General features: G+C 46.9%; 1 protein-coding gene across 1 annotated transcript in view; it reads right to left on the reverse strand.

Annotated features, from left to right (window-relative positions):
* Positions 1-239: 239 nt before the first annotated feature.
* Positions 240-15,129, reverse strand: part of WNT9A (Wnt family member 9A) — a 44,570-nt gene continuing 29,680 nt past the window's right edge. Inside the window, exons 2-3 of the mRNA XM_089666734.1 lie at positions 12,864-13,126; positions 240-1,138 (exon numbers count right to left, since the gene is read on the reverse strand). Coding sequence (XP_089522860.1) covers positions 665-1,138; positions 12,864-13,126 — 737 coding nt within the window. The 3' untranslated portion in view covers positions 240-664. The remainder of the gene's footprint in view (positions 1,139-12,863; positions 13,127-15,129) is intronic.

Genomic DNA, 15,129 nt, shown 5'->3' on the forward strand with positions numbered 1-15,129 from the left:
TAAGACAGTGATAGTGCTAAAAAGGCATCTGGATTTGGTTGACTTTGTACCCTAAAGAGTACATTGATCTTACATCTCTGCGACGGTGCAACATCAATTTATAAAATAGATTATAAAATAATGGTTTTTACGAGACCAAAAAGTTGTTTGGTTTTGTACATTTAAAAAAAAAAAACCCAAAACACAGAGGTGTCACAGCAGGAACCATCAACAGTAGCCTACTGGCTGCACTTGCATTTTTTTGTTTTTAAACCTTTAAAAAAACTGGAAAGTAGAATGTTTCCCTTCTCATCCAGCTACTCAGTTTTTTTGTTTGTCCTAATAAAAAGGTTACTCTTGCCTCTAGTCACCGGTCCCAGAGTACCTTGTTTGACTCATCGTGACGTCTTGATATTCAAAGGCTGGCGAGAAGATAAAAAAAAAGGACCAAGAGATGACCATATGGAAAAATGACATGGAATGTCCACTATCTAAACAGGAACTAATGGATAAATTCTCCTCCGCCCCATGAAATTCAGATCATGAAAAACACAAGTTGGGCAAGTACACCCAAAAAAAGTGCTAACAAAATTCAGGTCTCCATCCAATTTTGCCAACCAAACCCTGTTTGTATTCAAATCCTATGATGGTCTCTAATATTGTCCATGGAGAAAAGGAGAGCAGGTTAGTCTTTACACGTGTAGACCTCCTCTCTCTGTGTGCACTGTTTACATTCCACATAGCAGCACCAGCGGACCTGACACTGGCAAGGCCTCGTCACCACCTTGCTCTGAGTATTATGTCCCCGACCGCAGCAAATGCTCTCGCAGTTTTTGTCTTTGTAACACCTCCTCCCCGCCGTGCCGGGAGAAAACCTACTCATCCGACAGAAGCTCGGAGAGTCATCAATGTAGATAAGGTCTGTAGTCCTTGGTATTTGGTCGCTGTGACCAGAAACGGGCTTTTTGGGTGGAGAAATGTCCCCTTCGCCAGTCGCTTCGTTGGTGGTGCTTCCTACTTTGAGAGAAGTCTCGTATTTTTGCTTCAGTTGTTTTCCAATTTCGTGGAAAGGCGAAAGCTGTCTCCAGCAGGTGCGGACTGTGCAGGATCCGGAAACCCCGTGGCATTTGCAAGTGGTCTTCACTCCGGCTTTAATCACCTGAAAAGATTTTTAAAAAAAATTAGGGCACAAAATTTAAAAAGGAAAAAAAATGTAAAATACCCAACAGAAGGTTTGTTTTTTTGCTAATCCTTCCTTTGTACTGAAGATGAAAAAAACTTCTCTATGAAGGATTTTTCATATCTTCATTATATTGACCCCAAACCATTATAAAAAATAGCCAGATCGAAAAACATTTTGCTGGGAAACAAAAATCCAGGTAATCCAAAATATGCAATCGCTCCATTGCAATGGTTTTAAACTAAAGCACACTTGCTGAAAGTACAGCATCTACACGATCAATCTCAGTGGTCTACAAAAACTGCAACCCTTTGCTTGCCTTTATCTGGCCTTTGGAGCATTATTCCTTCCACTGACACCAACCCCTTTCACTTTCAGTATAAGTGGGCCACTGCTCCTCCCACCGGCACCAATAATGGAGCACTAATTCTTCCGACACCAACGATGAGGAACGACGGCTCCCACAACCTATGCAAGTTAAAGTGTTACTAAACCCCGGACCCGGCGTCCCCCTACGTCCAGCCTGCCCGGACCCGGCGTCCCCCTACGTCCAGCCTGCCCGGACCCATCGTCCCCCTACGTCCAGCCTGCCCGGACCCATCGTCCCCCTACGTCCAGCCTGCCCGGACCCATCGTCCCCCTACGTCCAGCCTGCCCGGACCCATCGTCCCCCTACGTCCAGCCTGCCCGGACCCATCGTCCCCCTACGTCCAGCCTGCCCGGACCCATCGTCCCCCTACGTCCAGCCTGCCCGGACCCATCGTCCCCCTACGTCCAGCCTGCCCGGACCCATCGTCCCCCTACGTCCAGCCTGCCCGGACCCATCGTCCCCCTACGTCCAGCCTGCCCGGACCCATCGTCCCCCTACGTCCAGCCTGCCCGGACCCATCGTCCCCCTACGTCCAGTCTGCCTGGACCCGGCATCCCCTACGTCCAGTCTGCCCGGACCCGGCATCCACTATATGCAGTCTCCCCGGACCCAGCATTCACTATATGCAGTCTCCCCGGACCCAGCATTCACTCCCCGGACCCAGCATGTCCAGTCTTCCACATTACACAGAACATGGAAATGCAATTATTTTTGTAAACTGCTAAATACCTTTTCCTATCAGCAGGATATAGCAGATTTGTGACTTCTCAGTGTCTGGCCGAGCACTATGTAATCTTGTAGGAGTATAACCCCTGGCCTTCTGTCTGGACAGCGCTGATTAGCCCTGTGCCCAGCAACCTCCCAAAAAAATAAAAACCTCTCTAGCAATACACACCAAACTAAGCATGTGCAGACTTGCCACTGCTGCTCTAACTATAGCAACTGAACTGGGGACAGTAAAAAGGGGGGAGTCTCAGAAGAATGAATAAAACAGCCTTTTTGCATAATGCAGAGGATTAACCCTTTAGGTTCCACAGTGAGTATAACAAGCATGCTTTACTGCACCTACAGACTGTACTGTTGTGGGTTTAGTAACACTTAAAAAAACAAAAAAACAATAAAAAAAACAAAAACAAAAAAAAAACGTAAAGTTTCGTTACAGCCCTCATAAGTTGAAAATGAGAGCCTTTGGAGGGAAGGGGAGGACGGTAATGACTAGTTAGAGACACCATGACATAGGCAACTTTCCATGAAGCTGAAGAATTCCACGGACTAACAGAGCTTTTCATTCACCTGCTTCTTCATTCATGGAAGAAGTCATTTATCAGCGCCCGTTGACTTCAGACACCCGGTCAAGAGACAAAACGCCGGCCTCATTTATTAAAGATAATGGTTTTGGCTGAAGTCATTCCTTGTAGAGGAATTGTGGATTATCGTCTTACAGACTTGTTCATCTTATTCCCAGATAAAAGGTGACGACAGGCAGAAATGAGTTCAAGTGGACCTGCACTCCAATGTTACAGCGCATGGAAAACGCTGGATGACAGCTTGTTAAAGCACCGTGCAACCATCGACTTCTTCCATCCTTCCCCCATCACAGCCCTGCGGTCTATTGCAGCCTTCCTGCCTAGGTGCCAGCTACATGACATTTCTCAGGAGGAAGGCGGCTTCTGATGATGACCACGGACCACGCCTGCAAAAAAGGCCACTATGGAAGCGAATATTGGACAGGGTGACAATGCAGGAAAGTGGTTAGGACACAAGTACACTACAGTCTTCACCCTATAACAGGAAATGCGTGAACAGACATTCATGACAAGATCCCCCAAGGGTTTTCCCTCTTTTTATTTTTACAGAAGATTTAGGGCTCGTTCACACTTGACTATTTCTCTTTTTTGTTTTAATTTAAATATTTATTAATTTTTTAGATAAACAAGTTATACAAACTCATTAAAACCTTAGCATATTATCAATACATTTGTTTCATCCCTCCCCCACCGATATACGACCCCTCCCTCCCATCCAATCCCTGACCCCTTCTCCTCTGCATTTTCCTGTTCATTTCTGGAGATCTTAATCCCTATAAAAGAATAAAAAATATGTTTCCATATTATTCTATGTTAATCCCCCATAACCTCCAGGGCTAGCCTTGACTTTTTGAATTCCTCCCATTTGTTCCATCTTGTATGGCGACTCTCTATCTTATCTTCATTCAAATGATAGTTCCTTCAATTTACATATTTGATTCCCCCAGTCTTTGGCTTTACTTCTAACTCTTGCCAAACACCCCTATAGTATTTGACAGGCATTTGGGAAGCATTTTTAACCCTTTGCCGTCCGCCCTATGGCCGAATGGCAGCCGGCAAATGTCATCAGCGTTCCGGGTGGACGCCACACACGCAGATTGAGCTCCTGCAGAGCCGCTCAGCGGCGTGATCTGTCACCGGCCGTGTACCTTGGACACGGCCGATGACAGATCCGAGTATTGGCCCCCGTTGCCGGTACCATGTGACCAATCACAGCAGGTCACATGACAGTTGTATACAATGGATGGCTTCATTCATGCCATCCATTGTATACTAGTGTCTAGTTGTGAATGGTCACAGCTAATCACATGCACATGTCATGTGATTAGCTGTGGCCAAATCACAGCTAAAAACAAAAAAAAAAAAAAAAAAAAAAACCCTGAATGAATTGATGTCATTCAGGTAAATGCTTGCTTATAGCAAAGTAATTCTTTGCTATAAGCAAATTGTGTAAAAAGAAAAAAAAAAAAAAAGAAGAAAAAATACTGATCACTTCCCCAAAGTAGTACATTGTTACTATGGTAACATTGTACTTGTCAGGGATCGCGGCGTCCTGTCGGCCGGCGCATGCGCACTGGCGACGGCTCATGCCGGGACACAGGCACCAGGTCCCGGCGAGCCGTGGATGACAGGACGCCGCGCATGCGCAGTGGGAGCCGCGGGCGCGCCTCGGGCGGCCAATGACAGCCCGGGGGCGCGTCCTGGGCGGCCAATGACAGTGCAGGGAGCAATATTTAAAGATGCCCTGCACTGTCAGTAATCGCCGCAAGGTCTATCTGAGTTCCTGAGTCCTGTACCTGTGTTTTTGACCCTGATTGACCCTGACTACGCTGCCTACTCCTGTGTTTGACCCGGATTGTCCTGACTACTCTGCCTTCTCCCATCCTGACCCCCGGCTTGTTTTGACCTCTCTACGGACTGACTTATCCTGCTGACCCTGCGTGTGACCAGACGATTCTCCGCCTGCCGATTCTGTACCTCGCCTACCCCACGGGACCCCCGCTCGTGATCCATCCTGCTAGGTCCTGCCGTCCTCCTCACATCTGGCTCTCCCGGTACCAATACATCCCCGGAGGTTCCCCCTGCCACTGGTGGGCCTGCTCGGAGGTCGTGACCTGGTCCCGGTCTGTTTCAAGTCCATCCCCACCATCAGGGGCCCTGGTGAAAGCACAGACCGGGACTTAGACTCCACGCTTTGGGTAGGTCTGTCAAGTGGGCAGCCAGGGGCACCACCTGGCGGATCATAACAGTACTACTTTGGTCATAGTGAAATATGAAAAAAAAAAAAATCTTAAAAAAGAAAAAAAAAATATATACTTTTTTTCCCCATACTGTCACCAGTCAGTGTCCCTGATCACCGCCATGCCAGTTATAAGATGATGCTGTACTGCACTGGTGACAATATGTAAGCAAAAAAAATAGTGAAACTAATTTTTTCATTTTCTGAAAAATTATGACAAAAAAAAAAAAAAATACTACTTCAAAAAGCACGCCATGCCTCTTATGAAGTACGTCTGACTGTCTACTCTGCAAAAAGTGGTCATTTGGGGGATATCTGTCCCGTCCTGACATTTGGGGGGATATCCGTCCCGTCCTGACATTTGGGGGGATATCCGTCCCGTCCTGACATTTGGGGGGATATCCGTCCCGTCCTGACATTTGGGGGGATATCCGTCCCGTCCTGACATTTGGGGGGATATCCGTCCCGTCCTGACATTTGGGGGGATATCCGTCCCGTCCTGACATTTGGGGGGATATCCGTCCCGTCCTGACATTTGGGGGGATATCCGTCCCGTCCTGACATTTGGGGGATGTCTGTACTGTCCTGACATTTGGGAGATATCTGTACTGTCCTGACATTTGGGGGATATCCGTCCTGTCCTGACATTTGGGGGATATCCGTCCTGTCCTGACATTTGGGGGATGTCTGTACTGTCCTGACATTTGGGGGATGTCTGTACTGTCCTGACATTTGGGGGGTATCTGTACTGTCCTGACATTTGGGGGGTATCTGTACTGTCCTGACATTCTTGGACCTCAAGAAATTAGATTGGCTGTCAGTGCTTCAGGATTGATCAATATTCAGATCTATACCATAGTTTGTGAACTCTATAACTTTCCTACAAACTAAATAATCCATCCTAATTTGGGTTATTTTCACCAAAGACATGTAGCAGAATACATCTCGGCCTAAATTTATGAAGAACAATTATTTATTTGCAAACTTTTATAACAGAAACAAAGAAAAAACGTGTTTTCAAAATGTTTGGTCTTTTTTTGTTAATTTAGCAAAAAATAAAAACCAAAAGAAAGCTCTAGTTGTGTGAAGAAAATGATAAAATTTTAGTTTGGGTACAATGTTGTATGACCGCGCAATTGTCATTCAAAGTGTGAGAGCGCTGAAACCTGAAAACTGGCCTGGGCAAGAAGGTCTAAAATTGCCCGGTATTGAATTGGTTAATGCTCCTCAAACGCCCTATGCGTGGTTTTGAGACGTTTGTGGTGCGGTTTTAACGCTTGGCAAACGCCTATAATGAAGTTAAATGGTATTAATGCCTCGCAAACGCCTGCCAGGTGTCTGAGAAGCGGCACCATAGACTTCGCCTGCCAGGCGTCTGAGGAGCGGCACCATAGACTTGAATGGGAGGCTTCAACTCCTCCTGACTCGACATGAGGCGCCAGTTTCGCCGCGACGCTAACGCTTCCGTGTGAACAGCACCGTGTGCTGCCAAGTTCAGAATTTTCAAAGGCGTTTGAGAAGTGTTAAAAATGCTCCCCAAACGCCTGTCTGACGCCAGTTCATATATTTGAGGTTTTATCTGGATACCTTAGTGTGCAATAGCAGCTATTTGTAAGTGCTCACTGATCCCTACTTTCTATTTGTCTGACGCCAAGCTAGTGTGAATGTAGCCTAAGATTAGAAAATGTTTCAATGACACGCTCCCCCACTCCCAGAAGCGCCAGGTTGCACGATGGGATGCCATGGAGCAATGCCCCAGGAAGGCTTTTGCAGACCGCCATTTTTCCCTCCATAGGCAAAGCAACATTGTTTTTTAACCTTCCAAATCTACCTGTTAAAACAAGAACGAAAAATGCAAAACCTAACCCTAGAACCAAGATACAGGGCCACTGATAGGCAGGGTAGAGCCAGCCCTCCTGTATGGGGCCTGGGCCCCACCAATTAATCAAGGAACCTCGGGACAGAGAGAGAGGACTCTAAATACCTCCGAGTGCATGCACAGTAATCTCATGGCCCGTGGATCCCAGTATTTACATGGAAGTTCCCCAGACCCCATCAGTTCAGCAGCAGGGTCCAGTGAAAGAAGGGACTATTTACTCACATCCGGGAGCATGGCAGGAAAGATTGCGCCATGTTGAGGAGAACAAGGGCCTCTTCCCAACAATCCAGGCGCTGTGGTTGTGGGGGTCTGCAGGTGGGGAACCCATCAGAACCTTTCACCGTTTCTAGAAATGAGACAAATGCCAGCACCTGCTGCTTTCTTAGAAACCATCAACAGCAGAAAGCTGTGATATAAAGAAGCGGGGACTGAATGGGCAACAGTTGGGGCATTTGTTCAAATGACTGAACAGCCAAAGCTAGGTCTGAACTGTTGGCTCCTCCATACCCAAGGGGGAAGGGGTCCTGTAAGTCAGGCATGTTGGGCCCTGTGATTTCTAATGATGGACCTGCTAGGATAAGTAAACCCCCCCAACCTACTTCTTTACAACTAACCCTTTGCTTACCTTCACTGGGAGCAGAGGTTCAGCTCCACGGCAGGGGCGGACTGACAACTCATGGGGCCCCCGGACAATAGGGGATCAGGGGGCCCCTGTGTACTTGCCCAAACTCAAAAAAGCCTATGAAAAAGGTACCAGGGGCATCTCATGGGGCCCCCTACTGACCCCGGGTCCTCGGGCAGTGCCTGAGTTTCCAAATGGTCAGTCCACCCCTGCTCCAGGGCAAACTGCAAAAGTTCTGATCAGGGGCGGACTGACCATTTGGAAACTCTGGCACTGCCCGAGAACCCGGGGTCAGTAGGGGGCCCCACGAGATGCCCCTGGTACCTTTTTCATAGGCTTTTTTGAGTTTGGGCAAGGACACAGGGGCCCCATGAGTTGTCAGTCCGCCCCTGGTGCTGATATACGGACGCTAAGGATCAATGATCTAATGATTATATTCCAGTAGAACACTGCAGTGGTCTCAAAAAAGAAGGTCAATATGACAAGCTAACAGTATATGGAACACTTTGATAAATAAACACACATACATGTTTGCCACTAAAGCAATGAATAGCCCCCAATTATCAAGAAAAATATAAACGAAACCAGCACTCCAATCTTCATGCAAACCAAGGGATTTGTCAAATGCCAACCGAAGAGGTGCTGTCCTTCTGAGATCGGGAAATCTGACCACTGGTGAATAAAAAGAAACAAGGGCGCACTCTCATCGTGCATTACCGTGGTATAACACGTAATTTATTAAATAAAAAGGATATATACTCCCAAACCAACGTAATAATGGGCAGTAAAGGTGATCCACAAAAACAGTCACAATACAACTGTGTCTAATGATGCGGATAAGTTGACGCGTTTCGGGAGCTGAACCCCCTTCCTCAGAGCTAAGGGCTTTCACCTTTACTGCCCATTATCACGTTGGTTTGGGAGTATACATCCTTTTTATTTAATAAATTACGTGTTATACCACGGTAATGCACGATGAGAGTGCGCCCTTGTTTGTTTTTATTCATCAAGAAAAATATGTACAAGTAAAAAAAAAAAAAAAAAAATCCTGAACCATTTTGTCAATGTCATGTTAACACCAAGGGTTAACATGTGTAGGGCATTAGTGTTTGACCATATTCAATGGGCACGTCATGAGTTAACTGTCATTTTCCTTGTTCTAGCTCTGCTCATTATATTTCTGCAGAGAAATTCGAAACACAAATGATTTTCAGAGGCCCCTCTCTCACCCTCCCTCCTCCCTGCACTCCATGAGCAGAAACATGAACGGCCATCCCTGGGAACACTGGGCCTGCCCATACAGTTCAATAAGTGGAGAGACAATACAGGCCAGGCACGGTAGAATGCCATGATCTGCCTGGTAACTGCATCTCCCTGTAAGGTGCCCCTCACATCGGTGGGACATGCTTGACCAAACACACCTCAGCGAAGGTCAGCCCTTGGGGGATTAAGAAACTTAGCAACCATAGTGCATTCTACTTGGAAAGTCCTGCCTAATGATACTTTGCTGAGAAACATGGACACATTTAATTAAAACATCCCGTACTTGAGCTGAGCGCAACCTGTGTGAGCGCACTTAACTGCATCCTTACTGGAGGGGAACCTTAAAAGCAGCTCTGAGGACAACCTACAATCTATCCACGTCTGAGATTAGGATCTGCTACAAATTCTGAATGCAAGATAACCCTTTGAAAGGTATTAGGAGAGCAACTTAAACATTTACGTTTTTATGCATTTCCAGGATGGATAATGTGAAAAAAGGGAAAAGTTGTGTTCAAAGTCAAAAGGTGGCTTTAACATACCAACTGGCATTCATCAGTCTCAGTAAGCAACTTGTTATTAAAACTATTAATTCCTCCCTCATTTTAAATCACTGGTGTCATCTTCTACTCCTAGTGCAGAATATTTTTCTGAATTCCCTTCATCGCCAACCCCTACATACCTTTCTCCTCCAGCATTTTCAACAAGCCTTCCATTTCTCCCATCACACCTTTCTTCCCCTAACTACAATGTCATCCCCCCACCTTTCATCTTCTCCAGCAGCCAAAACTTCCAACCCCTCTAGCAGCCAAAACTTCCACCCCCTCCACCACATCTTCCATCCCCTCCAGAGGCCCAAACTTCCATCGCCTCAACCACATCTTCCATCTCTTTAAATGTCCTCCCACCACACTTTCCATGTTCTTCAGTGCCCCCACCACAGTTTCCATCTCCTCCAGCGCCCCAAACTTCCATCCCTCCACCACGCCTTTCATCTCCTCCAGCAGCCAAAACTTCCATCCCCTCCACCACACCTTCCATTCCCTCCTGAGGCCCAAACTTCCATCACCTCAACCATATCTTCCATCCCTTTAAATGTCCCACCACCACACTTTCCATGTTCTTCAGTGCCCCCACCACAGTTTTCATCTCCTCCAGTGCCCCAAACTTCCATCCCCTCATCCACACCTATCGCTTCCAGCAGCTAAAACTTCCATCTCCTACACCACACCTTCCATACCCTCCAGAGGCCCAAACTTCCATTGCCTCCACATCTTCCATCTCTTTAAATATCCCGCCACCACACTTTCCATCCTCCTCAGTGCCCCCACGACCGTTTCCCATCTGCTCCAGCACCCCAAACTTCCATCCCTGCCATCCATCCACCATCCTCGGCAGCAACCCCTAAAAACTTCACTTCCCACACACCTTAAATCCGGTCTAGTGCCTCCCACCACGCAGAATATTTTAATTTTCTTAAACCTTTTAAATCCCACCCATCACTCTGCCACAGCTCATATCACCCATCACTATTGTATACCTAGTCCTCCAACTCATCTACCCATCTCAAAGTGTATCCAAACATAATCCATATTTGAAAGAAAGGAAATATTCCAAAAAATTTGAGTTGTCACCAACAGGAATATACAGTAATCTCTATAGAGATTGAGGCCTTTGCTATAATAATTTGATTTCTTAACACAGGAAAAAGGTTGAAGAGGAGCTGAGCCCTTGTCCTAAATGAAGAGGAGGCGTGCGAGGAGGGGGCTGCTTTGTCTCTGCCAGAAAAGGGACTTTGCTTTCTGAGAATAAACAGCTGAATAACTAGGGGTTTTATTTGCCAATAGAGAGGAAATTGTGTTTTTAATAAGAGCTCCATTCACATCCCAGACATCTCAAAGAAGAAGCTCTTGGTTTAATCACTCTGGCTAATGCCAGACAGGCTGTCCTTTTCATTAGAGGCTGAGGTCACCTAGAAAGCCCCTTCGGAGACACAATAGGTCCGAAGGCAGCACTTGATGATTTCATAATCTGTGTCATGCTTTCCCAAACAGCGAGATGAGAGGTTAGAAGGGCCAGACTTCCCGACAGAATCACATTACACTGCACTGTTTACCGACACAGTGACAGGAAGGAACGTCTGACACCTCTTCCCTTCTGACGGGGCTCCTGGCCTTAGGGTTCCATTTTGGAAGTGGTTGCTTTGGTTTGGAAGGTTTCAGAAACATCTGTCTGCTCACCAATTCACCTACACCCCAGAAATACGGTCCTGCCAAGGAACAAACTATTGGTGCCATTGTGTCAACACATTACCCACCAAGTCGCCAACCATAATCTATTTGCTCCTTATAGGTAGAAGCCTAGAAAAGAGATGGTGGTAAAAAGACCAAGTGGTCCATGAAGTTTGTCAGAGTATAGATCTAGGTTTGTCCCAAGCACATTTAGGCGTGATAGACACTACTTCTGCTGGAAATCTATTCCAAGCATCAACTACCCTTTGAGTAAAAATACTTTCTATCATTTGAATTTTCTGCCTAATAGATTGAAGTCATGTCCTTGTGTTCTTGATTTTGGCTTCATACTGAAAATTCTGCCCCCCTGAACCTCCTCACTGTAAAATATTAAGTTTGTGAAACCTCTCCTGGTAGGTTTTATCCCTCAGAACTTTCACCATTTTTGTTCCCCCGTCTCTGGCCTCATTCTATCTTCTCAACAACGTTTTGTAAGTGCGGTCTTCAGTGAGGTCTGTTAAAGATACCATTAAAAACAGTTTACCATTTCCGTTCGATTAGTGCAAAAATTATGTCTGTTGAACCTGCCTAAAAATCCTGAGCTGACAATTTCCTATGCTCTCTGCCTGTGCTACACTTGGCAGTTACATTGTTCTCACGTCTTTCTGTACAGAACACCAGACCAAGTCACCAGGTCAGCTCCTAAACACAAGACGACCCTCAAATACCTGATGCATTTCGAGGGAGGCATTTGGCTCTGAGGAAGCGGTGAACGCCCCTCAAAACGTGTCATCCATTTGAGGGTCTTCTCGTGTTTGGGAGCCAACCTGGTTGCTCTGGATATTGATATGCCTTTGATACTACAGTTGCTTGTGAGTACATATTTCTTTTGGATTTAATAAAAAGTTACTCTCAGGAAATGCAAAAAAAAATGTGGGATTTCCCCAACCCTCAGGAGGACAGCAAGGTCTGTGCTGGCATTGGACGCACAAGGACCTAAAGTTCCTTTATCATCTTACCACTCGAGTGCAGGTGATGTTTTTCCTGTCTTTTCAGTTGTGAATGGACAGTGAAAAGAGAAGCAGCACGTCATCCCAGAGCCAGCCTCAGTCTGTGACTGGAAAGGGAAAAAAGCAGCAGCACGGAGATGAGCTCTTTTCTGGCTTCAGAATTCTCGATTGGCACTGGGTAGGGTTGGGAAACATTGAGATTTTGGTGCAGTGTTGTTGGCCTACTACTAAAGTGGGAGCTCACTAGATATCTGACAGAATCAAGAGGTACTTTTTTGAACTTGAACTTAAAAAAAAACAAAAAAAAAAAAAAAACAACCCAAAGTACACTTTCAATAGTATATTGATTAGAGCAAAAGGGAGAAAAAAAAGTGCACTGTTACAAGGTCTATACATATTAGGGTGAGATTACCCTTCATTTCCTGTTCCAGAGACCAGAGGTCGGGGACAACCAGGAGAGATTTCCGTCTAAAAAGGAATCCCATTGTAAGACTTACCCTCACCTCCTGTTCATGACCACTGTACAAATGTAAAGGCCTCTTCAATTTCTATCTTGGGGAATCAAGAAAAACCATTGGAGAGGGTTTTCATCCATCACCACTCCATATATTTAAAAAAAAAAAGCCTACAGGAATAAAACCAAACTTGGGAGCAGGTCCAATGCAACCATCAATGGACCTTTGTCAGAAGAGTCTCAAACTGCACTCATCGCATAGGCCTCAGATGAACACGAAAAGTCTTACTGTCCTGGAAAGAGATACAAGTTCCATACAGTGATGTACCTACCTTAATTCCTACGTTCGTATTATGTAAATCTACACGGGCTCGGAGGTCCCGGTCAGACTTTTTCCCCAGAAACTCCTTTACAAACTTGTTGCTGTATTTCAGGTTGTCCCCGCAGCCTCCCCATTGCCAGGCCTCCCTGTTCTCTAGGTCTGGAGCCTCGTCACACGTACAGCGCTCCATCCTGCCTGCGCTGCACGCCTTCGCCATGGCGTGCGTCAGCCCCGCTGAGGAGATGGCATAAAGGAAGGCGGTTTCCTTAAACCCTAGAAAGGAAGGAAATAGATAGATTAGGGTCAGTGTGTTCATAAACTTAAAAATGCATGTTTGCTACAATTGAATGTAGAGCTGTGATTGGTTGTAGACTGGTCTAGTAGTTTCACTGTTATTTGCCCAGACAGCTTAATGCTGAATTCCAGACAAATATTTCAAGCGCTGCAATAACTTACAGTACATTGTAAAATGTATATATTTAATAAACATTTAGTGCCCTTTATACATTCTGTGCTTTCTAGTACTCTTTATATACTTTTCAGGTGTTTTATACAGTACGGCTATGTGTTTGATAAAAAAAAAAAAAAAAAACTGGCCTCCAGAAGACCACACAGATGAAGAACTGGCCTCCACTAGGCCACAGGGGTGGATTTCCTAAAAACAAATAGACTGTGCACTTTGCAAGTGCAGTTGCACTCATTTTCCCTCAAAGCAAATGTGCCAAAGCTTTGCCGATTTCCATCATCCAATGATGGGCAAGCAAAATGCTACTTTTTCTATTTTCCTTGCACCCGATTGGATATTCTTTACAAAAGTGAAGCTTTACCACATTTACTATGAAAAAGGAGTGCAACTGCACTTGCAAAATACACTATTTGCCTTTAGTAATTCCCCCCAAATGATGAAACCCCTGGGCCGAAACCATGGCCTATCCAATCTCAGACCCCCGAGCCGAAACCCTGGCCTATCCAATCTCAGACCCCCGGGCCGAAACCCTGGCCTATCCAATCTCAGACCCCCGGGCCGAAACCCTGGCCTATCCAATCTCAGACCCCCGGGCCGAAACCCTGGCCTATCCAATCTCAGACCCCCGGGCCGAAACCCTGGCCTATCCAATCTCAGACCCCCGGGCCGAAACCCTGGCCTATCCAATCTCAGACCCCCGGGCCGAAACCCTGGCCTATCCAATCTCAGACCCCCGGGCCGAAACCCTGGCCTATCCAATCTCAGACCCCCGGGCCGAAACCCTGGCCTATCCAATCTCAGACCCCCGGGCCGAAACCCTGGCCTATCCAATCTCAGACCCCCGGGCCGAAACCCTGGCCTATCCAATCTCAGACCCCCGGGCCGAAACCCTGGCCTATCCAATCTCAGACCCCCGGGCCGAAACCCTGGCCTATCCAATCTCAGACCCCCGGGCCGAAACCCTGGCCTATCCAATCTCAGACCCCCGGGCCGAAACCCTGGCCTATCCAATCTCAGACCCCCGGGCCGAAACCCTGGCCTATCCAATCTCAGACCCCTGGGCCGAAACCCTGGCCTATCAAATCTCAGACCCCCGGGCCAAAACCCTCGCCTATCCAATCTCAGACCCCCGGCCAAAACCCTGGCCTATCCAATCTCACACCCCCGGGCCAAAACCCTGGCCTATCCAATCTCAGACCCCTGGGCCGAAACCCTGGCCTATCCAATCTCAGACCCCTGGGCCGAAACCCTGGCCTATCCAATCTCAGACCCCCGGGCCGAAACCCTGGCCTATCCAAATCTCAGACCCTGGGCCGAAACCCTGGCCTATCCAAATCTCAGACCCTGGGCCGAAACCCTGGCCTATCCAATCTCAGACCCTGGGCCGAAACCCTGGCCTATCCAATCTCAGACCCTGGGCCGAAACCCTGGCCTATCCAATCTCAGACCCTGGGCCGAAACCCTGGCCTATCCAAACTCAGACCCTGGGCCGAAACCCTGGCCTATCCAATCTCAGACCCTGGGCCGAAACCCTGGCCTATCCAATCTCAGACCCCCGGGCCAAAACCCTGGCCCAACCAATCTCAGACCCTTGGCCAAAACACTGTCATATCCAATCTCAGACGTCAAGAAGAGTCTATTTGTGTAGCGTCTTTGAGGTTGCATTGGCCAACAAACTAATGGTACCATAGGAAGCCTGGTATGAAGCTAAAGGGTCACTATGATTTTTTTGGTCTGAGCATGAAACCCAGGGAACGAGGCCTCTGGATCTGGATAACCACATAACCTAATAAAAAAAAGGTAATATTTG

The sequence above is a fragment of the Staurois parvus genome, unplaced genomic scaffold, assembly GCF_062004578.1.
Source record: "Staurois parvus isolate SC_StPar_1 unplaced genomic scaffold, SC_StPar_1.0 ptg002804l, whole genome shotgun sequence".
In the NCBI taxonomy this organism is placed as follows: Eukaryota; Metazoa; Chordata; class Amphibia; order Anura; family Ranidae; genus Staurois; species Staurois parvus.